This window comes from Neomonachus schauinslandi, chromosome 4, assembly GCF_002201575.2.
Source record: "Neomonachus schauinslandi chromosome 4, ASM220157v2, whole genome shotgun sequence".
Classification (NCBI taxonomy): Eukaryota; Metazoa; Chordata; class Mammalia; order Carnivora; family Phocidae; genus Neomonachus; species Neomonachus schauinslandi.
The window spans coordinates 187,837,839-187,859,934 of record NC_058406.1 but is presented as its reverse complement, the minus strand read 5'-3'; the positions used below and the strand labels follow the sequence as shown (position 1 = coordinate 187,859,934).

General features: G+C 60.4%; 2 protein-coding genes across 3 annotated transcripts in view; both read right to left on the bottom strand.

The window, feature by feature from the left end:
• Window positions 1-1,630: 1,630 nt before the first annotated feature.
• On the bottom strand, window positions 1,631-5,728 carry GPT (glutamic--pyruvic transaminase). Its single transcript, XM_021688548.1, has 11 exons — window positions 4,337-5,728; window positions 4,112-4,201; window positions 3,930-4,038; window positions 3,625-3,758; window positions 3,233-3,476; window positions 3,006-3,085; window positions 2,774-2,910; window positions 2,500-2,674; window positions 2,261-2,416; window positions 1,993-2,105; window positions 1,631-1,921 (listed from the first exon to the last, which is right to left on the bottom strand). The coding sequence occupies exons 1-11, from the start codon at window positions 4,496-4,498 to the stop codon at window positions 1,831-1,833; spliced, it is 1,491 nt and encodes a 496-aa protein (XP_021544223.1). The 5' UTR covers window positions 4,499-5,728; the 3' UTR covers window positions 1,631-1,830.
• An 824-nt stretch (window positions 5,729-6,552) lies between these two features.
• PPP1R16A (protein phosphatase 1 regulatory subunit 16A) overlaps window positions 6,553-22,096 on the bottom strand; it is a 31,177-nt gene continuing 15,633 nt past the window's right edge. The window contains exons 2-11 of one of the 2 annotated variants that reach the window (XM_021688546.1): window positions 11,257-12,325; window positions 9,890-9,960; window positions 9,662-9,807; window positions 8,457-8,560; window positions 8,267-8,391; window positions 8,053-8,178; window positions 7,880-7,955; window positions 7,675-7,804; window positions 7,345-7,510; window positions 6,553-7,125 (exon numbers count right to left, since the gene is read on the bottom strand). In XM_021688546.1, coding sequence (XP_021544221.1) covers window positions 6,748-7,125; window positions 7,345-7,510; window positions 7,675-7,804; window positions 7,880-7,955; window positions 8,053-8,178; window positions 8,267-8,391; window positions 8,457-8,560; window positions 9,662-9,807; window positions 9,890-9,960; window positions 11,257-11,515 — 1,581 coding nt within the window. In that variant the 5' untranslated portion in view covers window positions 11,516-12,325 and the 3' untranslated portion in view covers window positions 6,553-6,747. The remainder of the gene's footprint in view (window positions 7,126-7,344; window positions 7,511-7,674; window positions 7,805-7,879; window positions 7,956-8,052; window positions 8,179-8,266; window positions 8,392-8,456; window positions 8,561-9,661; window positions 9,808-9,889; window positions 9,961-11,256; window positions 12,326-22,096) is intronic. The other variant, XM_021688547.1, reaches the window with a different exon arrangement.

The window sequence follows — 22,096 nt, the reverse complement described above, 5'->3', positions numbered from 1 at the left end:
GGCCACAGAGCACGCGAGCCGGCCAGAGCGCCGGCCGCCCTCGGGCGCCCCCAGTGGCCAACCTGGGTGCGGCCGGGGAGCCGCGGGCACGACGGCCGCTCAGGCGCCTAGCTGGGGTCGAGCCCGCGGCCCACCTTGGACCCTCCCAAGGGTATCAGATCCGGCTCCCAGACACCCCTGGACCCACACCCTGACTTGGTGTCTCACCTGGAGCCTGGCTGCTGCAGTGTCCACCGGGTCCTCCCAGCGGCCCCCAGGGGGGAGTCGGCCTCTTAAGTGCCCGTCTACTATGGCTTCCTCCCGCCCCTGCGGCCCTCGCCCAGCCGGGGGCCCTGGAAGCCATGTCGGTGTGAAAGGTCTCAGCCAGGGGGGTGCAGCCCGCTGCTGCCGGGGACGCCCTCTAGTGTCCAGCGACAGGCCAGGAGAGGCAGGTGGGGCGGGCCCAAGCCCTGCCTCGCTCCAGGGCGGCTCTGTGGAGGGAGAGGCCTGTCCCAGGAGCAGCTGAATGTGGGGGTCTCATGTGGTCTCTCCTGCTCAGAGCTGCACCCCGCAGGGCTCCCGAGGCCCAGAGGGGGTAGTGAGTATGGCCCATGGTTAAGAACCACCTCCGGAGCGGACAGAGCTAGAGCCTTAGTCTCCAAACCCTTGACCCCCTGAAGCCAACCCAACCCCTAGAATAACAGCTGGTGAAGCCACCTCGAGTGGGTTTCCTGTCACTTCGACAAGTCTCCTCGTCTGTAAAATGGGGACTACCATCCCTACCTAAGAAGACTGCAGTGAGTCACAACCGTGTCTATCTTGCCCACAGTAGGCGCTCACCCCTGTTCCCGTGGCAAGGACATAGGGCTGCACACCCACCCCCAGCCTCGGTCTCCCCAGGGTGCCCCTTCGTCAGCATTTTACATGCTCTCCTCCCTGGCACCTGCCCTCAGGTGCTCCAGCGTGGGAGGGCCGCCCCTCACTGCCTCCCAGCCCAAGGACTGCGTTTGCACTAGGATGTCACACACTTCAAACCCAATACAAACAAAGCAAGACCTATTTGTTCGTTCTCCGTCCCCACTCTTGGCACTGCTGTTCCTCCAGCAGCCTCAGGTAGCAGCACCGTGCCATCTGCCCATTTAGGAGGAAAACCAAGACTCCCTCCTTGAGTCGTCACTGTGACTCCACTTCCGGCTGCTCACCCAGCCAGCCAGCTCCATCTCACAGCTCAGTGTGATCTCTGTGCTGCCCGGCAGGGGAGAGGCCAGCGGTACAGGAAGGGGAGCCAGGCCACCTGGCTCTGTGTCTTCCTTAGACTACTTTTTCGGATGTGGCCACCCCTGGAACTCAGCTCCCATGTTTCTTTGTCCAGCTTCATTCCCAGCCTAGTGGCTTCCTTCACACCTCTTGCTCTTCCTAATTTTTATGCGACGTTTGCCAGTGTCGGCCCCAAGACCAGAGACCACAGCGGAGACCCAGCCCGTGAGAGATGCTGCATCTGCAGTAAGGTCGCCTCCTCTGGGAGCCCTCCTTGACTGCTCCTCCTGGAGGCGGACAAATGTCCTGCTGGGCTGGGTCTCCAGGCCTGCAAGGAGCCCCAGCTCAGAAAGGCAGTCAGGAGTGGACAAAGGCAGGGGAGGCTCATACAGGTGTGCACACAGCCCGCTTCCATGTAGTCAGGCTGCTTCACAGCTTTATTAGGGGCCTGCAGAAAGGCAGGGGCCCAGCCCCACAGGCAGCAGGAGCAAGTCCAGAGGGCTCCAGAGCCCCCCAGGGCCCTGGCCATGGTAAGTCCAGGGTCGGACCTGCCTGCCCACCCTGTCCGGGAAGAGGGAGGGGAGGGGGGGCGCCTCAGGAGTACTCTCGGGTGAACTTGGCGTGGAACTGGCTCAGCTTCTCCAGCAGAGGCCGCAGCTTCTCCATGGGGGGCAGAATGGTCATCCTAAAAGGGAGAGGGAGGTAAGCAAAGGTGTTGGGGGCTGCCGGGCTAAACCATGTGGGGCTGGGCCTCACCGAAAGTGGTAGGTGCCTTCCCTCTGCCCAAAGCCACTCCCGGGCACCACGCAGATGCCGGTCTCCTCCAGAAGGCTCATGCAGAAGAACATGTCTGGAGCCAGGCCCAGCTCCTGGGGGCGGTCGGACCGGGCGGGGCGGTCAGGACTGGGCGCCCAGCCTCGGCGCCCACGCGCCCCCCCCCCCCCCCCCCCCCCCGCCTTCGGGCCTAGCTCGCCTGCCCTCATGCCAGTCGCCAGTCGGCCCGACCTACCTGGGCCCGACCTACCTGAGCGCGCTGCACGGCGCGCGGGGGCAACTGCACGCGAGGGAAGGAGTACATGGCACCCTGCACCGGGTTGCAGCGAATGCCGGGAGCCTCGTTGAAAACCTGCTCCGTGAGCTTCGCCTTCGCCGCCAGCTCGGCCAGCACCACCTGCCTCTCCTGCGGCCGCGGAGGTGGGCTGATCAGACCTGGCGCCGTGTTGCATGATCGAACCCCCTCCCCTCCCCGCCCCGCCCGCTCACCGCCTGGAACTGCGCGAAGGAGGGGTCGGAGGGCGCCGGCGGGCTGACCACCATGCTGAGCAGGACCTGGCCCGGCACAGGCGGGCACAGCCGCACACTCATCAGCTTCTGCATCTGTTGTTGTACGGCGGGGTCCATGTTCACCACCTCCACGTAGCCGCCGCGGAACCCGCACCTGCGGGGCGGCGAGGGCAGGTGTCAAGGCAGGGCCAGCGAGGGGGAACCAAGCCGGGGGTGGAGTCCGCGAGACCCCGCCCGCTCAGCCTGCACGCACTCTCCCATGTAGCCCTTGGATACGGAGTGGAAGGAGGCGAGCTCCTGCTGCGTCGCGTAAGGCGGCCCCATCTCCGTGAGCACCTTCTTGAACGAGTGGAACTGAGAGCCCTCCGCATACACGTTGTCCTGGTACACCTGGATGGGAGGACTGGCGTCACGGGGGGCGGGGGGCGGGGGGGCTGCCACTGTTGCCCTCCAAGCCCAAGCCGCAGGCGAGCCTCTGCCAGCACCTCATCAGCCATCAGGAAGAGGCGCTCCTCGAAGGCAAAGCGAATCACGGCCTCGATGCACTCGCGGGCTTGCACCTGCCCTGGAGCGCGGAGGATGCAGCATTTCCAGGGTCAGACTCTTGCGCTCTGCGCCCGAGAGGCAGCGGGGGAGGGGGGGCGGGGAGGGAGAGCGCAATGACCCCGGCTGGGAGGGGGAAGCGGCAAGGCTGGGGGGATGGGCGGCGCACCAGTGGGGTTGCCAGGGTTGATAATGCAGAGTGCGCGTGGGCAGCAATGACCACGCGCCTGGCACAGGGCGCGCCGCAGCTCGGCCACGTCGAGTGCCCAAGCGCGCTCTTCGTCCAAGTAGTAGTCCACCTGCACAGCGTTGAGCTCGGCCAGCGCCGCTGAGTACAGCGGGTACTGAGGGATGGGGATGAGCACACCTGTGCGGGTGGGGCCCTCTCCGGCCACCAGCAGCTTCAGCACCGTCTGTAGGGATGGGGAGGCAAGGTTGGTGGGGCCCACAGGGATTGCACCTGTTCCCCGCCCCGCCCGGAACCACAGTGCCAGGAGGAGCAAGGTCCACCCAGCCGCACAAAAAGAGCCCCGGTGTCCTCCTGCCCTGGCCCTGGCCTACCACGATGGCGTCGCTGGCCCCGGTGGACAGGTAGATGTTGTTGGGGTCTGAGGGAATGCCTCCGTCGCGACGCTCGATGTACCGAGCTACATCCTCGCGGATCAGCTGGATGCCGGAGCTGACGCTGTAGGCCCCTGGACCAGGGGGCGAGGCGGGCCGGGGAGGAGAAGAGGACCGGAGAGGTTCCTTAGCAGTCCTCTAGAGTACCTCCGCCCCCTTCCAGCAGCAGAGCCCACCCCTCCCCTGGGAGGGCCTCCTGCCTGCTCCTCTCTGGGGCTTTGGCCGGTTTGGGCACTGGCACTTACCCAGGCTGTGTCCCCCACACGCCTGCAAGATGCGCTCAGCCTTTCTCTTGGCATCCTCTGGGAAGTCGGGGCTGTTCAGGAGATCAGGGTGGACACAGAGGGCCAGGACCTGGGAGCATCGGACACTGAGCCAGAGCACTTGGGCTGACTGGGGAGGAGCACAGAGCCATGCTGAGCCTCACCTGACGCAGGAAGGTGATGGGCTTCTGCCCCATGGCCTGTGCATCCCCGATGTTGGCACGGATGACCTCAGTGAAGGGCTTCTTTACCCCCTGGGAGGGAGGGGGCACAGGCAGTGAGAATGGGCTATCACTCTGGCAGGTCCTTGTCCCGTGTGACTGTGGGAATGGGTCTGACTCAGCTGTCCAGGTGCAGCTGGAGGGCAGTGGCGGGGCCCAGGGCCATACCTGGCGCAGTTCCTGCTCCAGCTCCAGGGCACGCAGCACAATGGGACCGCGCACTGCGTACTCCACCCTCCGGACACACGGGTTCATGGTGTCCAGCGTCAGCACCTTCTCCTTGAGCCCGTTCATTGCAACCTGGCTGCGGTCACCTGCCCTCAAGGCCATGACCCTACTCAGACCAGGCAGGAAGGTCAGGACACGGCAGGATTCAGAAGTGGGGATAAGGGAAGCCGGGTCCAGACTCAGTGGGCCAGGGCTGGGAAGAGGGAGCCTGGGTAGAGGGGCTCAAGGTAAAGGGCACCCTCTTCGCTGCAGCCTGCTGGCCCCACTGAAAGGGACAGAAAAGGCTGAAGAAGAAGTCGGGGCCGCTGGGCCCCGCCCCACCCATCTGGGCACAGCTCTGCCCCAGGGAGCCATAGGGAGGGCATGAGGAGGCAGGCGGGGCTTGGGGCGAGGCCCAGTGCCCGCCCAGTGTCCCCATGACCAGGGAGCAGGAGACCTACATGGGGGGTAGGGACAGACAGAAGGTTCAAGAAGCTCTGAGGGACTGGGCCTGGGGGAGGGGAAGTGCGCTGAGTGCCCGGAGGGGTTGGCAAAGCTGGGCAGAGCTAAACCCCCAGGGGAAATGGAGCTGGGGCCCCTGGAGATTTACCCCAGCACGGCTCTGCCAAGGCCTAGCCCTCTCAGGCCCCCCATCTTTGCTTGGGCCAGCAGGCCTGTCTCCCAGGTAACTGAGTCAGGCCTCTACAGAATCCTGGCGTTACTGGGAGAAGGGAGCGAAAGCTCAGATGCGGGGTTCCATCTGGCCAGCCCCTCCTGGGCTGGCAACCATGGCCCACAGGCTGCAGGAGCCCTGCGGTTGGACCTTGGTCCCAGATCAGCAATTGGTGGAGGCCGGAGTCTCTGGGTTGGGTTGTTGCATGACAGGGTAGGGTGGCTCTGGGCCCTCGGACACCTCGGCTGCTCTGGGCTGCCGTTGTGCCCTTTCACCATGCGCCAGCCTGGAGCTGCCCTTGGGGCCACACCACAGGCAGGGTGACCTAAGCTCCCCTCCCCTGTTGCTCCTGATTGGTAGAGATAGTGGGAAGCGAGCTGTGATAGGCCCTCGGGGCCCCACCTCCCCAGGCCCTGAAGGGAGCTGATAGGCCATGCCCAGGGGTGGCTACCCCAGCTGCTGACATCTGACTCTGAGCGGAAGGTCAAGGAGCCAGCCCTCAGAGAGGCTGTGGGCAGCTGGTCAGGCCTGAGGGCGGCCTATGCCACGCCCAGGCCAGAGCACAGGTTTATACGGTCCCAGCCCCAGGCAGAGCCAGCCCCCTCCCACCCCTGGCAGCAAGGCCCAAGTGTTAACAGGTGGACCTTGGCAGCTGCACCGCCCCACACACTAAATTTAACCTGCGGCCCATCCCCTGGCCCTCCCCAGCCCTGCTGAGAACACCCCTCCAACCAATGATGCTCAGGAAAGGGTGGGCCCTGCAGACACCGGGCTGACTGGGTCAGTACCCACTGGGGAGGGGAAGGTGACCAGCACTGGTGGCCATGCAGAGCTGCCCACTATGGACAAATAAGCTAGCAGTGCCCCCAGCCCTCCCACTTGAGGCCCCTAAGGGGCCCCTGTCACCCTGGCACATTGTGCCCAGCCGGCTCAGAATCTGGGCTGCCAACCGCTGGCCCCCTTTGCCAGCCCAGTTGGAGGCTGGCAGCCAAGCCCCAGGACCAGGGCTACATGCCAGCAACGGGGGACTCTTCCCCCAGGGAGGTTCCTGACTCCAGCCTTGTACGGATTCTCCCCTCTGCGGCTCAAGAGTCTTGTGGAAAGCCCCCTCCCCTTCCAAGCCAGGATCCCTGCCCCTCTGGCATGGATACCCCCAGCCCTGACCCCCAAGGAATGTCCTTCCGGAGCTCCCGGCTCCTCCCAGGAAAGGAAGGAGTTACAGAGGAGCCTCCAGGAGGCTGCGAAGGCAGGGAGGCAGGCTGCAGTGCAGGCCAGGCTTCTTGCCCCACGGCCGGGGGCCTCACTCCCACGCAGGGCCAGGCAGCCACAAGCAAGCCCCTACAGGCCCCCGAACAGGGACAGGCACATCCAGAAGCAGCAACACAACAGCCCCCACTCTCAGGACAGGGGCCCTGCTGACACACACACAAGGCAGGTGGCAGAACAGCCCTTTATCAAGAGTCATACGATGAAACTAGGTCTCTGCAGCCAGGTAACCCCCCCAGGAGGGCTTCTGCCAGGGGTTCATCCCTGAGCAAGGAAGCTGGCACCCTCGGATGAGGGGAACAGGGGAGGCCCTGCACACGCTATCCTCCAGCAGCAGCACCAGGGCACACACCGGGGTCTCCAGAGCAGGGGCCCCGCGGCAGCCTCCAGCGGGGCCTGACAACAGGACTTTGTGACTCTGGGTGCCAGCCCCTCACATGAGCAGGCAGCAGGGCCTCTTCTCCATGGGGGCCTCCTCTGAGGGTGCTGTGAGCTTCAGCAGGGGCGGGTCTCCACCAGCCCCGGAGCTGCACTCCGGCTGGGGGCTCTCGGCATCCGCAGGCAAGCCAGGCTCAGGGGCCTCACGTCCCTCAGGCAGGGGATGCTGCACCTTAGCAGCGGCTCGTTGGCGTTTCAGCTCTGCCAGCGTGTGGTGGGCCTTGGCCCGGACCAGGGCATCGGGGGTGCTGCTCTCCAGGGGGCTCAGCTGGTAGGAGATGCTCCGGTCCAGCCGCTTGGAGTGCAGGTGCTGCCCTGGGGTGCCTCCAACTCGGCCATTGTGCGGCCTGGCCGACTTGGGGTCGTCGTCCTGCTGGGGAAGCATGGGCCTCAGAGGCCATCGGGAAGGCCTTCTCCGGCCTCCCTTGGCCGCCGTGGGCCCCTGGCTGCATGGGAGTCAGGGGGCAGAAATGAGCTTGCTGCACTGGGCCCAGGGTGGTGGGAGAAATGAGGCGCCGAGGTCAGGCCACACACAGAGGGTAGCGCCCAGGCCCACAGCCACCATGCTGGAGGTGGACGGCGGGGGGCTCACCTCGTTGGGCATGGGTCGCAGCTCCGCGTCCGTCTGGCCATCCTCGTCCTCCTCGGGCGGCTCTGGGCTAGTGGGCGGTGGCTGCTGCCACACGATGGCCTCCTGGGCGTGCTCCCTGCGGTACAGGCTGGTGCGCTGGGTCAGGCTCACCCTCCTCACCACCTTCCTGCAGGAGGGCACGGTGAGGGTGGGGGGCGGGTGCCACTCGCCCTGCGGACTCTGCAGCCACGTCAGCAGGGGCCAGGGCTGGGCAGAGTGGGGGGAGGTGGGGGTGTGGGCGGGCTGCCTGCCGGCCAGGGCGGGACGCTAGGGTTGACCACGGGCGCTCACCCCCGACTGCCCGCGCTCGAGGTGCGGCGGCGCAACAGAGAGCGCCGGCGGCCCTGGGCGCGCAGGAGCGCGTCATGCTTGTGCTTCAGCTCCAGCAACTTGGTCCGCACCTCCTCGTCCCCGCACACGTCTAGGAGAAGTGGGCGGGGGGTCAGCGGTGCCCTCTCACCCACCCTCTACACTGGCAGAGGCGGCCCCAGCTCACCGAGAGGCGTCTCGCCCGTCAGAGACTTCCCGTTCAGGTCGGCCCCGTGTGCCACGAGCAGCTCCACCAGATGCACCTGAGGGCCGGCGAGCCCGGGCTGCTGAAGGGCCCGGGCCCGGAGCCAGGGCAGCCCCCGCCCCTGCCGGGCCGGCCGCCCCCCACCCCGCACTCACCTGGCCCCAGTAGGCTGCAGCGTGCAGCGGCTCCCAGCCGTCCTGGTCCTTGGCACCCAGGCTGGCCCGGTGCTCCAGCAGCAGGGCAGCTGCCTCGCCAAACCCATTGGCGGCCGCGATGTGTAGCTACAGGCAAAGCGCTCAGCCCTGAGTCCCTGCCGTGCCCCTCCAGCAGCGACCTCCCCACCTGCACCTCACGTGGCCCCATCCTCACCAGTGTGGCCCCATGGTCCTGGGGGACATCGATGTTGGCTCCCGCCTGCAGCAGGCTGCGGATGTCGTCCAGCATGCACAGCTCTGGCAACGCCCGGGCCCCCTCAATGCGGTCCTGGGTGACGCCTGAAGGGCAGCGAGCTCAGCTGGTGCCCCAGGCACCCTGCGTGGGCGAGTGGGGTCCCACTCACCGCTGCTGGCCATGGCTGTCTCCAGGCAGTCCAGCGTCTGCTCATCCTCACAGAGGTCGTAAGGCATGTTCCCATCAGTGTTGACGGCCAGGAGGTCGGCACCACTGCCAGAAGAATGGACAGGGGCTTTGGCCACAGAGCCTTTCTCTCCCAGGGAGGCCTCTAGTCCACCCTCTGTGGAGGCCCTCAGCCTGGGGCTGCTCTCCAGGACAGTGTGGGTCACAGATGGAAGAGGCCCAGGCCCCTGATGCCCCTCAGCTCTGGATCCTGCCCTCAAGCCAGTTAGGCCACCCCCCAGTCTCCACCCGTGTCTGAGCTCCAGGTTCCACACCCATGCACCCCTGTCAACCCACACAGTGGGCCCACCAGCCAGGAGGGGGTGCCAGGACTCTAGGAGCCTCAGGGAGCAAAAAGTAGAGGAAGGAGGAGAGCCTGGATGCCAGGACAGAGCTGCAGGGAACAAGGCTCAAGCAGAGGCACGGCCAGGGGGAGGACAGGGAGCTGCAGAGGAGCGCAGAACACAAAGGTGGGTGCCCACTCTACAGCATGTGTGTGTGAAGGGAAGAGACTGCCAACCACCCACACACCCACCATCAGCACCTAGACCACGCCAAGGAGAGCCTGAGCCCCTGACCATCCGTTCTGCTGTGGGGGTCAGAGTTGAGGGGCCGTGGCAGTGGGGGATGTTCCTGGACGCTGGTAAAGCCGACCACCCCTCCCGTTCACCAAGAAGCCCTGCCCTGCTCCAGCCTCCTTGTCAAAGGCCCCGTCCATGGCCAGGTGCCCCCTCCGTCTTTGCCGGTGCTGCCCTCATCACTCTGGCCAGAAGGGCATGTCTCTGTCAGACCCCAGGGAGACCAGAGCTAGAGGCCAAGGCCCACCCTCGAGGAGCTCCCAAACTCCCAAGGGGGCTTGGCAGGAGGATGCGCCCAGGAGAACCACCACACTTCTCCGAGTACATGCTCATTCCCTTGTGTCTGCAGCCTCTGCCCAGGCCCTGATCTCCATGCCAGGGTGAAGTCAGGGTAAGCAAAGGTGAGTGGAAACACATGAAGCAAGGGCCAAGCATGCTTCCTGCAGGGGAGACACCTGGGCTGTGTCTCAGGATGAACTCCTGTCTGCAAGGAAGGTCCTGCCTCTCCTGACCCAACTGCAGCCCCTTCCTGATACAAACGCCCACTCTGGCCACACTGACGGGGCCCTACCGGGCAATGAGCAGCTCTACCAGGTGCAGGTGGCCACAGGTGGCCGCAGCATGCAGGGGTGTCCAGCTCTCACTGTCGCAGGCATTGACCTTGGCCCCAGCCTCTAGGAGCTGCTGCACCATCTCCCGGAAGTCATCGATGCAGCTCTACAAACCACAGAGCCTGAGTGCCAGAGCCCAGGCCAGCGCCCCCTCCTCTCCCACCCCCTCCCCGCCCGGCATGGCTGACCTGGTGCAGGGCCGTCAGGCCATCCTCATTGGCCAGGTCGGGGCTGACCCCACTCTCAAGGAGCTGGCGGACTGTGAGAAGGGGGAGGAGGGAGTGTGGTAAGAGCTCAGAGAGAGGTCCGGCCACAGGCCAACACTGTTCTAGTCGGGGTGCAGGGTACCTGAGGGTACCCGGGCTGACCGCTGTGCTGCAGCTGGGAGCAGGGAATGCCGAGGAGGACAGAGGTGCAGGGGGCCAGAGGGACCCCCGAGCCCAGGCTGAGGGCTCAAGAGCCGGGCACTGGGTCTCTGTCTGCCCCAAGTCCGCATACACAGCATGCTCCTGCCTCCAGCACCAAGCAGGACCCACCCCCCTGAATCCCGACACTCCAAGCCTCAGGCTCCTGAGGACAGTCCCCGGCCGGGCTTCTGGCACCCTCCCCCAACAATACCCTCACTGGGTCCCATGCTCCCCCAAGCCTTTTCCACTAGCAGAGCGTTTGAACCCTACACATGCCCCAGCCCAGAGCAGGCCCGCAGTGTGGGCCCAAGGCGTCCAGGCCTGTCCCCTCCAGGGTCTCCCCTCAGCAGAGCTAGTCCCTGTCCTCATCGTTCAGTGGGCCCAGGCTGTTGCCAAGGTCACCGTGGACCTCCTTGACGGCCTGGCCCTCTCAGACTGTGCCCCACAGGCAACAGGAGGACTCACCCTCCTTCTCACAGCCATGGCCTGCGGCACGCCCACCACACCCTCCTCTACTTTCCCTGCCCTGAGGCACTGCCCGCCCCTCCTTGCCCTCTGCACCCCAGCCTCTGCCCTGGAGGAAAGCAGGAAGAGCCCTCCAGAGCCTCTCCGGGAGAGAGGGGCTGTGAGCACCCAGGGTTGCCGGGGAGGAACGAGGAGCCTGCCAAAAGCTCAGGCCTGTCATCTAGCCAGGAAGATCCTGATGGGGAGGAAGAAGTCAAAGACGGGGCCTGAGGCAGGTGTCAAGGGGGCTGGCCTGTGGGGGGCCCCTGCCCCCGCGCTCTAACCTGCTGGGGTGGGGCGTTACCGTCCTCCTTTACAGAGGTGGAGACTGAGGACCCAAGCAGGTGGTGGCCAGGACTCTCCTGACCATCGCCCAGCACCCTGGCAAGAGGCGCGAAGACTCTGGGCCACTCCCAGCCCACCTGAGCGAAGCCCTGGGCACTTGTCCAGGCTCCTGTGGGCTTGCCCGATGCCCCTGCTCAACCCCCCGTCAGCCTCATCCCTGCAGCAGCACCCTGTGTGTGCCGCCCCATCACGGGCTAGCCTCAGGTGGCCGACCACTTAGAGCATGCCACTGAAGATGCCAGGCCAGCCCCTAGGCCTCCACAGGATGGCACTGTGCCCCGGGGCTCAGCCACGCTCACCTTCTTCCAGGTCATTTCGGGCAGCAGCCTCTAGAAGGGTGACACTGGGAGGGAAGAGGACCCGCTTCTGTGGCCTACCACGGGCTGCCTCCGTCCATGGCCGCTCCCGATGGCCCTTCTTGCCCTGGGCCTCCTTCTCAGCCTGGGCCCACATCTTCACCTGCTGGGCACGCCGCTTCTGCGCATGCTTGAGCCGCTCCTGCGTGCTCATCCTGCCCACCATGGGCATCTCTGCCAGCAGATCCAGGTGCTCGGCCATGGCGGGGGCTACCCGCCGGGGGGCCGGCTCGGGGCACCAGACCGGGGAGCACAGGGGCCAGACTGGGCCTCAGGAGTGGGGCAGCAGGCTGGACCAGCACCCGTGGGGGCATCCCCTCCCTGAGGCTCGGTGGTGCCCTCTGCCCCGGGCAAGGCTAGGTCACAAGGCCCCACGCCGCGACCAGGCCCAGGCAGTCCTGAGGGACACGGGCCCCAGGCAGAAAGGGCAGGGTGGGAGGGTGCCCGCAGCCTGCCTCTCAAGAGCCCTGACACCTCGGCTGCTCAGCGGGCAGGGCCTCACCTCCCTCTTGCGGTCAGGTGCGCAGCCTGTGGGAAGCAGCCCAGGACCTGGCCAGCTTCAGTCCAGGGTCTGAAGCTAATTACCCAGATAACAACGTTGCCGTGTCCCAGCACTTCAGTGAGGGCGAAGGGAGGGCAAGGCAATGAGCAGAGGCCCCTGGGAGCCCTTGGGAGTTCTAGAAGCCCCCTCCCCTCCCAGACCTCAGGATCCTGGGTGGGGTCTGGGAGCAGCCATGGCCTGGCCTTCCCTCCCCTCTCTCATCAGTCTTCCAGGGTCAGTGCGTCAGTGCTAACAGGGAGGTGTGGCCAGAGGGCGGCCCCCTAGCCACAGAGACGCCAGGGCAGGGTGTGCCCTCAGAGTCCTGCGGTCTCGGCCCCCAGTGCCCAGCAGTGAGACTGTCTGAGCAGCCAGGGTGCCAAGGGCACGGCAGGCCCGGCAGCTGTGTCTCCGGAGTGCCTCCTTCTGAAGAGCAGTTGGTCGGGCTGCAGACAGCAGGTGGCTACCACTAGCCTGTGGAGGAGGAATGGGAAGCTTGTCAAGGCCAGCTCCAGGTGGGGCAGGCCAGCAGGTGAGATGGCTAGCCCCACCCCGACGAGGCCCATCTCCAGCCCACAGTCAGCACTGCTGGACAACATTCCTGGCAGGGGCGCTTGCCCCACCCCCGCTCTGGCTCACACACTCAGGGTTCCCAGAAAGGGCAGCGCGGCTCAGAGCAGGGAGCAAGGAGGGCTGCGCGGGCTGCGGGCCTTCCCCATTAGGCTGCCTCTCCAGGGCCCAGGTGCCAGCCTCTGGGAGCTGTTTTCTGCAAGCCTCTCAAGGCCCTGGTCCTCCACGGCATCGCTGACCCGCCTGCCCCCAGGATGCACTGCACAAGGTCACCTTCTCCTTGGGCACTCCCGGAACTGCCCTGAGGGCTGTGCAGGCTACAAACTGCAAACGCAGGGCATGGCAGAGCCTCACCCACTCTGCAAGCCTCTCCTTCCCTCCTAGCCGCTCACAGCCCCCTCCCCTCCAGCCCCTCTCCACCCCAGGGAGCAGGCAACCCCACATACGAGGTGTGACCTTCACCTCTCCGGGCCTTCCAGGAGAGCTGACCTGAACAACCCACCCCAAGGGACCATAAGCAAGGAGCAAGGCACTCCGTCTCCAGCCGTGGCAAGGGGAGGGGACCCCCAGGCCCAGGCTCCCCGGCAGAGTGGGCTCACAGGGTCACAGGATGTTTCACTTCTTAAAGTCAGGCGCCGGCAGCAAAGCCCCACCTGACTGTGTTAAGTTCAGCCAGATTTAGAAGGCGTCGTCCACAGCACTTTATGGATTAAAAGAGGTTCTGATGCCCATGTCCTCCAGAAAACAACCAAAAAGAGCAAGCAGCTCTACGTGCCTTTTGGTTTACTCATTTTGAAGGCCATCCATGAAAATTCATCACGAAGCAGGATCTGGAGAGCCTCAGCATCCCCTCCCCCAACCCAGCCACAAGGGGAAGAATCCTGGCCAGCCCACAGTGGAGACGCTGGTCTCCTGGTTTGGGCTGTGGCAGCTTACTCGGGCCCTCAGCCCCTGACTCTGGTGGGCCCACCCTCCCGAAGCCCTGGGTCTGCTTTGGGCCCCTGTAGCAGTGCTCCTTGCTGGAAGATGCCTAAGGGCAGTCTCCCTGTAACTTTGGGCAGGTCCTTGGGCTGCTGATGACCTTCTCTGAGCCCAAGGTGACCCTAAGATAACCCTGGGAGTGCCAGGGAAACACCACAGTGGACGCCCGATCCCAGGACAGTCTCCGTTGAGGGGTGGCCCCTCCAGGCTCAGCCCTAAGCCTTCTGGGCCCCAGGCCCCTGGACCCCAGCTGACATCCTTCCCCAGGCCTCACTCAGCTGCCTCCTCCCAGCCCCAGTCCAGGAAAAGCCCACCAGAAGTGAAAGACTCAACCCTCAACTGAGCCACCAAGGCCAAGATGACATAGTGGGGTCCCACGGAATGGCCAGTGCACCACACCCAGGCCACAGAGGGGCAGGGGGGTGGTAAGCAGGGCCTCTCCCACCTTGTTCACAAATCCTTCCCCCAAGTCTGGCTGGAATGTCAAACAGAAAATCTGGGCGATTTTTTCCAGGTTTCAGCTCCAAGCCCATGTAAGCTGCACAAGAGTATGGGACTGAGGTGGGAGCAGCCTCCTGGAAGGACAGTGGCCACAGCCCTGGGTCATCCCCAAAGACTGTGCTGAGAGTGCTGCTGGGGCCCCTGGCTTCTGGGACGGAGGCCCAGGCCCCAGACCCCAGCCCAGCAGGAACAGATCCATGCTCCTGCGACACCCAATGTCACAGCCTCCCAGCAGGTCTCTGTCATTATCCCATTTGCTACACAGGGAAACTGAAGCCATGCCTACATCCAAAGTCCCCTGTTAACCACTCCACCACATCACCCCTCATGCCCACCCTAGTATCCCCTGTGTGAGGATTAGCGATGGTGTAACGAGAACCCGGAGCCTGGGAGGGGCGGTGTCGCTTTACTCACCCATGGCCTTGTTCAGAGAGAGGAAAAGATTGAGGATGGAACCTGGGGCAGCCCAGGCTGCATAAGGCCCAAGCAGGCCCACCCCCCGCCTTCCCTCTGGTTCTGGGGACTTCCCACCCCCCAGATGTGAAGCTGTGCTTGGCTTTTTGGAGTAGGCTCCTATAACTTGCAGTCAAAAGAGCTGGTTTTATTTGCAGCATTATCTACAATAGCAAAAAATGAGAAAATCTCTAGACACCCCTCACTCTGGGAAAGTACATATTGCCATTCTACAGAGTAACAAGGTCAGGTCATCTGAATGCTGTGGGTGAGGTGCTGTGACCCCTCCCTGAAACCTGATGCAGAGCTGACACTGCCCAAGTTAGGGCGGGCGTCCCAGAGACATAGGTTTATCCATCAGTGCAAACAGAGGGTGATGCAGGACTCACACGCAGCAAGGGCCCCCGGAGCCCGGCCCCCATTCCAGGGCTCACCCCTAGCACCTATCCCATGTGCTCACCCTCCCCCACTCCTGACTGGCTCACCTTGGAAGACTCCCATCCCACCAATGACCCAGACCCCCGTGGGCACACGTGCCCCACGGCAGCTTCCCGAGCAGCGGAGGCTGGGCACTGGACACCAGGCACGAGGGCACTATCTGTCCTGGCCTGTCTCTTCCACTAGAGGACAAGCTTGTTAAGGGCACAGTCCCTGTCCTAACCACATGCTGGCCCCTGCAAGAGGAGACTTTGGTCAGGGGGACCAGGCCTGGCACAGCTCGGTGCAGCTATGGAGTGGACAAGCTCAGGCCCGAGGTGCCCCATGGCCTGCACCATCCAGTCAGGGAAGGACCAGATGCCCAGAGACCCTAAGACATGACAGCGCCAGGCTGTGAAGAGGCAGCCCCACCCACTTGACTGGCGTGCCTGCTCTGGTCACTCAACAAGCTCTCCTCCCTCCCAGCTTCCTTGCTCTACTCGGCTCTGCACTGGGGGCAGGGACAGGGGACGGGAGGGGACTGAGGACAGGCCCTACCGTCCGCCGAGGAGCAGGATGTGCATCAGTGAGCGAGGTCAAGCCCGGCACCCGTGAGGAGAAGGAAGGAGGCACAGGAGCTGCAAGCCCACAGCCGGGCCTCCCAGGGCACGCTCTGAGAGCAGCAGGTGCGGACCTGCGGGTGCTACCACGGGCACCCCTGGACGGGGGCAGCGACGGAGCACAGAGCGGCCATCCCCCCGGGCGCGCTCACCAGCAGTCCCCCAGGGCTGGCCCCTGTTCCAACAGCCTTTATGACAGAAAACACTGCAAATGACCTTTCTGTCTGTCACAGGGCCTAACTAAGACCCTGAGGGGTTTATGAAGAGCTTCCTGTGCACCATCATGGAATGGTCGCTAAGAAATAGTGTTTGTTCAGGGGCACCTGGGAGGCTCAGTTGGTTGCACCTGACTCTTGATTTCAGCTCGGATCACAATCTCGGGGCTGTGGGATTGAGCCCCACGTCAGGCTCCACGCTCAGTGCAGAGTTGGCTTGGGATTCCCCCTCTCCCTCCGCCCCTCCTCCCACTCACACGTGCGCTCTCTCTCTTTCTCAGATAAATAAATCTTGGTTGTCTTTTTTTAAAAGATTTTATTTATTTATTTGAGAGAGACAGAGCATGAGCAGAGGTGAGGAGCAGAGGGAGAAACAGACTCCTCGCTGAGCAGGGAGCCCAATGTGGGGCTCAATGCCAGGACCCTGGGATCATGACCTGACCTGAAGGCAGACGCTTCACTGACTAAGCCACCCAGGCACCCAAATAAATAAATCTAAAAAAAAAAAAAGTGCTGTTCAGTGAAGAAAAAAGATATAAAGTCTGTTTATGGTACACTACCTTTTGTGTAAAGAAGGAATAAAGTAAGAACATACATTTTTATGTACCTAAGAAACACAAGAAAGACACACAAAAAGACCAGAAGTGGTCACAGTGGGGGTTCAGAGAGGCAGACGGATGGGGAATGCACACTTTGGGTCACTTCTGTTGGACTTGGGAGCCATGCAAGGTAACCCTCTTCTAGGCACCTGTAAGCGCTCTCTGTTCTGGGAGAACAGGTGTCAGCACTCCTGTTGGCTATCAGGTCCGAACCAGCAAGGACAGCATGTGCCACAGTCAGCTCCAGGAGCATCTTCTGTCCCCAGCTGAGGAGCTGGACTCTACCCACAGGCTGTGGGAGCCACAGAAGCTTTCAGACAAATGACTGATGTGATCAGATGGGGGGTGAGAGCAACTTCACAGAAGAGGCACAGGGACCCACACACCTACCCAGGAGGGAGTGGATAGGAGAAGACAAGAGTAACAGGATGAGGATGGGACAGGTTGTCAGATGCAGGGAAAGGGCAAGTGAGCAGAAGAGAGACGAAGGAGGGCCCTTGGAAGTAGGTCTGAGCAGTGCCCAGGGCAAACTGGCACCAGGAAGCCCAGGACAGAGCATCCAGGAGAGGGGCCAACAGAGATGCACATGGGAGGACTAGGGTGGCCACTGTAGGGGGCACAGTAGGGCCACACAGGGCCACCAGGGAGCACCACTTCAATGCGTGGCTACAGATAGCAGGTAAGCGCCTAGAAAAACAGGATAGGATCTACCTCTCTCCTCACCCCAAAATTAACTCCAGGGGCGCCTGGGTGGCTCCGTTGGTGAAGCATCCGACTCTTGATTTCAGCTGAGGTCATGATCTCAGGGTTGTGGATCGAGCCCCACGTAGAGCTCTGTGCTTGGCGTGGAGTCTGCTGGAGATTCTCTCCCTCACCCTCTGCTCCCCCACCAAAATAAATAAAATCTTAAAAAAAAAAAGGGGGGGCGCCTGGGTGGCTCAGTTGGTTAAGCGACTGCCTTCGGCTCAGGTCACGATCCTGGAGTCCCAGGATCGAGTCCCGCATCGGGCTCCCTGCTCGGCAGGGAGTCTGCTTCTCCCTCTGACCCTCCCCCCTCTCCTGCTCTCTCTCTCTCTCAAATAAATAAATAAAATCTTTAAAAAAGAAAAAGAAAAAAAAAATCCCACTCCAGACTCATCAGAGACACAGCCATAAGGAAGAATAAAGCCGCAGGGATATCAGGAAGAAGGGAAAAATACCTGTCTGATCCCAGCACAGGGGAAAGCCTTTCTAAAAGTGACACAAAATCCAGAAACGAAAAGGAGAACTGACAAATCCAGTTGCACTAGATCTTCAAAATGTCTGCACTGAGGAGCAAAACAAAACAAAGCCTACAAAACCAGAAAACAGATGATCAGCTGGGCAAAACATGTACGATAAACACGACAAAGTGGTCCTGAGGTCAATCATGATGGGGCCATGCAACAGCTCACGGGACAAAGGACACATATCCCATTGAAAACATCCAGTTAGATACCAAGTCCCTAATAATTAGCAGGACACGAGCCTGGACGGCACATGTGGCTGGGCCAGAGAGGCCCAGGGCGCCAGCCTTGAGGATGCACCTGGGCATCCAGGGAAATGGAAAAGGCCTTGAACTAAGTACAGTGTCAAGACACCGCCTCGCGGGTGTACCTCCCACTGCCCAGGTGACCCTTCTCAAAGAACGAGCCCTCCCCTGGGTGTGTGTGTGTGTGTTTTAAGATTTTATTTTATTTATTTATTTGACAGAGAGAGACACATCGAGAGAGGGACACAAGCAGGGGGAGTGGGAGAGGGAGAAGCAGGCTTCCCGAGGAGCAGGGAGCCCAATTCAGGGCGGGGGGGGCCTCGACCCCACGACCCCGGGATCATGACCTGAGCCGAAGGCAGATGCCCAATGACTGAACCACCCAGGCGCCCCCTTCCTGTGTTTTTAAAAGAGAAGGATACAGAGACCACTGCGAGCTCAGCAGAGGTCCCCCCATGGAGAATTGGCAAGGACACGGTGGGGGCCCCACCTCCTGAGAACCTGGCTGAGCTGGGAAGGAAGGAAGAGACAGGCTTGATCAGAGAAGCAGCATCAAGAGGACTTCTGACCCTGCTCTCGATTCCCCAATTCTGAAACTACCTCAGCCCCCTGGCCTGGAAAGGGGTACCCACCTGCCCTGTTCCTCACTGTGGCCTGCAGCCCCTTCCCCACTCCTCTTTGCAGGAGTCCCAGCTGACACCAGCCATCCGCTGTGCCCACCACCAACACCAGCCCTTGCTGTGGGCATCGCCCCATCGCTGCGCCAGGTCTGAATTCCTGGTGGTCTCAATTTCCTGTGACCACCCTTCAACTCCCTGCTCCTCAGTCTTGACCTCTTCTTCCTGCCAATGACCTCGTCCTCTGCCCCAGTTATGCCCTTGACCCTGTCACCATCTGTAACTGTCCCCCTTCACCCCCACTCTGGCATTTCCTCTCAACACCCCATTCTCAGATCATCACCTACCCCCCAGCTCAGTCCTGCAGATGCTGACCCCAGCACTCCGGAGCCCCCACACTGTCATGCCCTCACCTTCAGCTTCAAGCTGTGCTCTCCGCTCCTGCTTTACTGTGCGCAGGTGGGAACCCCAGCCTGTCCAGCACGACTGCCCCAACTCTGAATGAACCAGCAGAGCCACAGACTAAAGACCACACCTCAGAGAAGTGTGGGGCCCACTCTGTAGAGGCCGCTTTTAGGCAGCCAACTTGAGCCATGGAAACCTGGAGAAGGTAGAGGGCCCACAGTCACCCCCAGCCCCCTGGCTGAATACAAACAGGCCGATCAGGTGACCCACCCCAAAAGAGCCATAAGCCCTAGCTGCCCAATGGGCCACTTACCCCCGGACACAGGTACCAAAAAAGGAAAATTCCCTACATTCCCATACCTCCTCACTTCCCCCTTTAATTGCAGCCCCGCACGCCCGCCTCCTGGCAGATAGTCTCTCCCTCCCTGTCCCTCGTGCTGTCCTGCCCACCCACTGCTCCCCTGCGGTGTATTCAATAAACTCTCCTTTGTTCTGCCTCACCCATGGGGCCGGCCTCCACCGGATTGGGTCACCGCACATTTGGTGGCCCCCATCCAATCAGGACACCCCACACATTCAATGGCACTAATTCTTTGAGAAATCTTACAGCTTCCTTTGCCTCTTCTCCCTTATTTTCATGCTCAGCTGCTGACATGTTTCATGAGAGGACAGAAGCCATCAGACAAGGATATCCACCTACTCGAACAATCCATCTGCTGCTACTCCCCACCTCCCCCACAATGCTTCATCCCACTGCAAGGACCCGGACCCATGTCCCCAGGACCCCTCCAGAACCCCTGTCTCCCAGCATCAGCTCTCTCCTGCCTCTGGGTACTTCCCATCAGCACAATGATTATCCCAACCTAATCTGAAAAACAACAAATGGTACTGGATGAGACAAGGACGTTTGCTATCACTACTTCTGTTCATATTTGTACTAAGGTTCTAGCCAATGCAACTGGGCAAGAAAAAGAAATAAGTGGAATAAGGATAGGAAGGGTATAAAAAATTCATTATTTGCAAATGACATTGTGTATGATAAAAACCTGAATGATCCTATAGAAAAGCTATTAGGATTAATTAAAACAGAGCAATACTGGCAGATACAAGGTCAACGTAAACAATAATTGTATTTACAAATACTAGCAACAACTAGACAATGAAACATTACTATGCTGTTTATAGAAATACAATAGTATCCAAAATCATTAATGTCTAGTTATAAGTCTAACAAAAGAGGCACAAGACCTATGCACAGAAAACCACAAAACCTTTTTTAAAAGCATGAGGGAAGACCTGGCGAATAACAGGATCCACCATGCTCATGGGCCACAAGCCTCAGAACTGGCAGAATGTCATTTCTCCCCAGCTTATCGAAGATCCAATGCAATCCCAACCAAAACACAGTAGCTGTATTTGAAACTCACAAAACTTATTCTCCATTTTATGTGAAATGCAAAAGGCCAAGAACAGTCAGGACAATCCTAAAAAAGAACAAATCTGAAGTACTCACACTATTCCATAACAGAACTTAATATAAAGATTGGTAAGTAAGACTCTGAGGTATTGGCTTGGGGGTAAACAGACCATGGAATAGAAGAGAGTCCAGAAACAAATCCACTAAGTGTAGACACTCAATTTATGACCGTGCAGAGCAGCAGAGAAAGAACCTTTCCAACAATGGAGCTGGGTCAACTGGACAGGCACAGGTTAAAAAAACTCATCTTTATCGCTACCCCAGCTGCACTGTGCATCTCAGTGGTAAAGGTGAAGCCACACGGTTTCTACAGACTGGACACCAAAAGCGCTGTCCCTAAATGACAACTTGAACCACACCGCAATTAAGAACTTTTGCTCGGGCGCCTGGGTGGCTCAGATGGTTAAGCGTCTGCCTTCGGCTCGGGTCATGATCTCAGGGTCCTGGAATCGAGTCCCGCATCGGGCTCCCTGCTCCTTGGGAGCCTGCTTCTCCCTCTGCCTCTCTCTCTCTCTCTCTGTGTCTCTCATGAATAAATAAATAAAATCTTAAAAAAAAAAAAAAAAAAGAACTTTTGCTCCACGAAAACCCTGTGAAGAGGGTGAAAAGCCAAGCTACTGACTGGAGAGCATGTCTGCAAATCACAGACCAAAGGACTTCTCTCTGGCTCACATAAAGGACTCAAAACTCAGCAGTAAAAACAAAACAATCCAATTAGAAAATGGGCAAAATGTGTGATCAGACATTTCACGGAAGAGGATATAAAGATGGCAAAAAAAGCCCATGGAAAGATCTTCGACAGCATTAGCCATGAGGAAAACGAAGATTAAAACCATGTGAGGTGTCCCTGCATACCCATCAGAATGGCAAGGGTCTCCCACCTTGCTGGTGGTCACATAAAATGGTGCAGCCACTCTGGAAAACAGACCTGCAGTTTCTTTATTTTTATTATTTTTTTTTATTCTTATGTTAATCCCCACACATTACATCATTAGTTTTAGATGAAGTGTTCCATGATTCATTGTTTGTGCATAACACCCAGTGCTCCATGCAGAACGTGCCCTCCTCAATACCCACCACCAGGCTAACCCGTCCCCCCACCCCCCTCCCCTCTAGAACCCTGTTTGTTTTTCAGAGTCCATCGTCTCTCATGGTTCGTCTCCCCCTCTGGTTTCCCCCCCTTCATTCTTCCCCTCCCGCTACCTTCTTCTTCTTCTTTTTTTTTTCTTAACATATATTGCATTATTTGTTTCAGAGGTACAGATCTGAGATTCAACAGTCTGACCTGCAGTTTCTTTAAAATGCTAAGCATGTGCTCACCATATGACCCAACAGCTGCACTCTCAGGCATTTGTCCCACATAAATGGACATTCAAGTTCACACAAAACCTGGACATGAACTTCACAGCAAATTTATTCATAACAGCCCCCAACTGGAAACATCCCACGCCTTCAATGGGCAAATGTTTAACCTAACTCTGGTCCTCCCACATCATGGAACGCTCCTCAGCAATCAAAAGGGTCCGACTTTGGATGCGCACAGCCTGCGTGGATCTCGAGGGCACTGGGCTCCTCCCTGACAGCGACACCCTGCATGATTCCATTTATAAAAAATCCTTGATCTGGTAAGATCTTAGGGTGGGGGGTGGGGGCAGGAGAAGACGGTGGCCATGGCTACACAGGGCAGGCAGGGTCCTGGTCACGGAGCTGTTTTGCACTTGACTCTGGTGGTCACAAAAACCTACACGGTTAACAAGACTGCCCACAAGTACATGCACACGGTGTGCGCACACGCAGATGCACGTAACACTGGTAAATCTGGAAAGGTCAGTGGAGCGTGTGGACGTCAGTGTCCTAGATGCCCTCAGGGGACTGCGTGG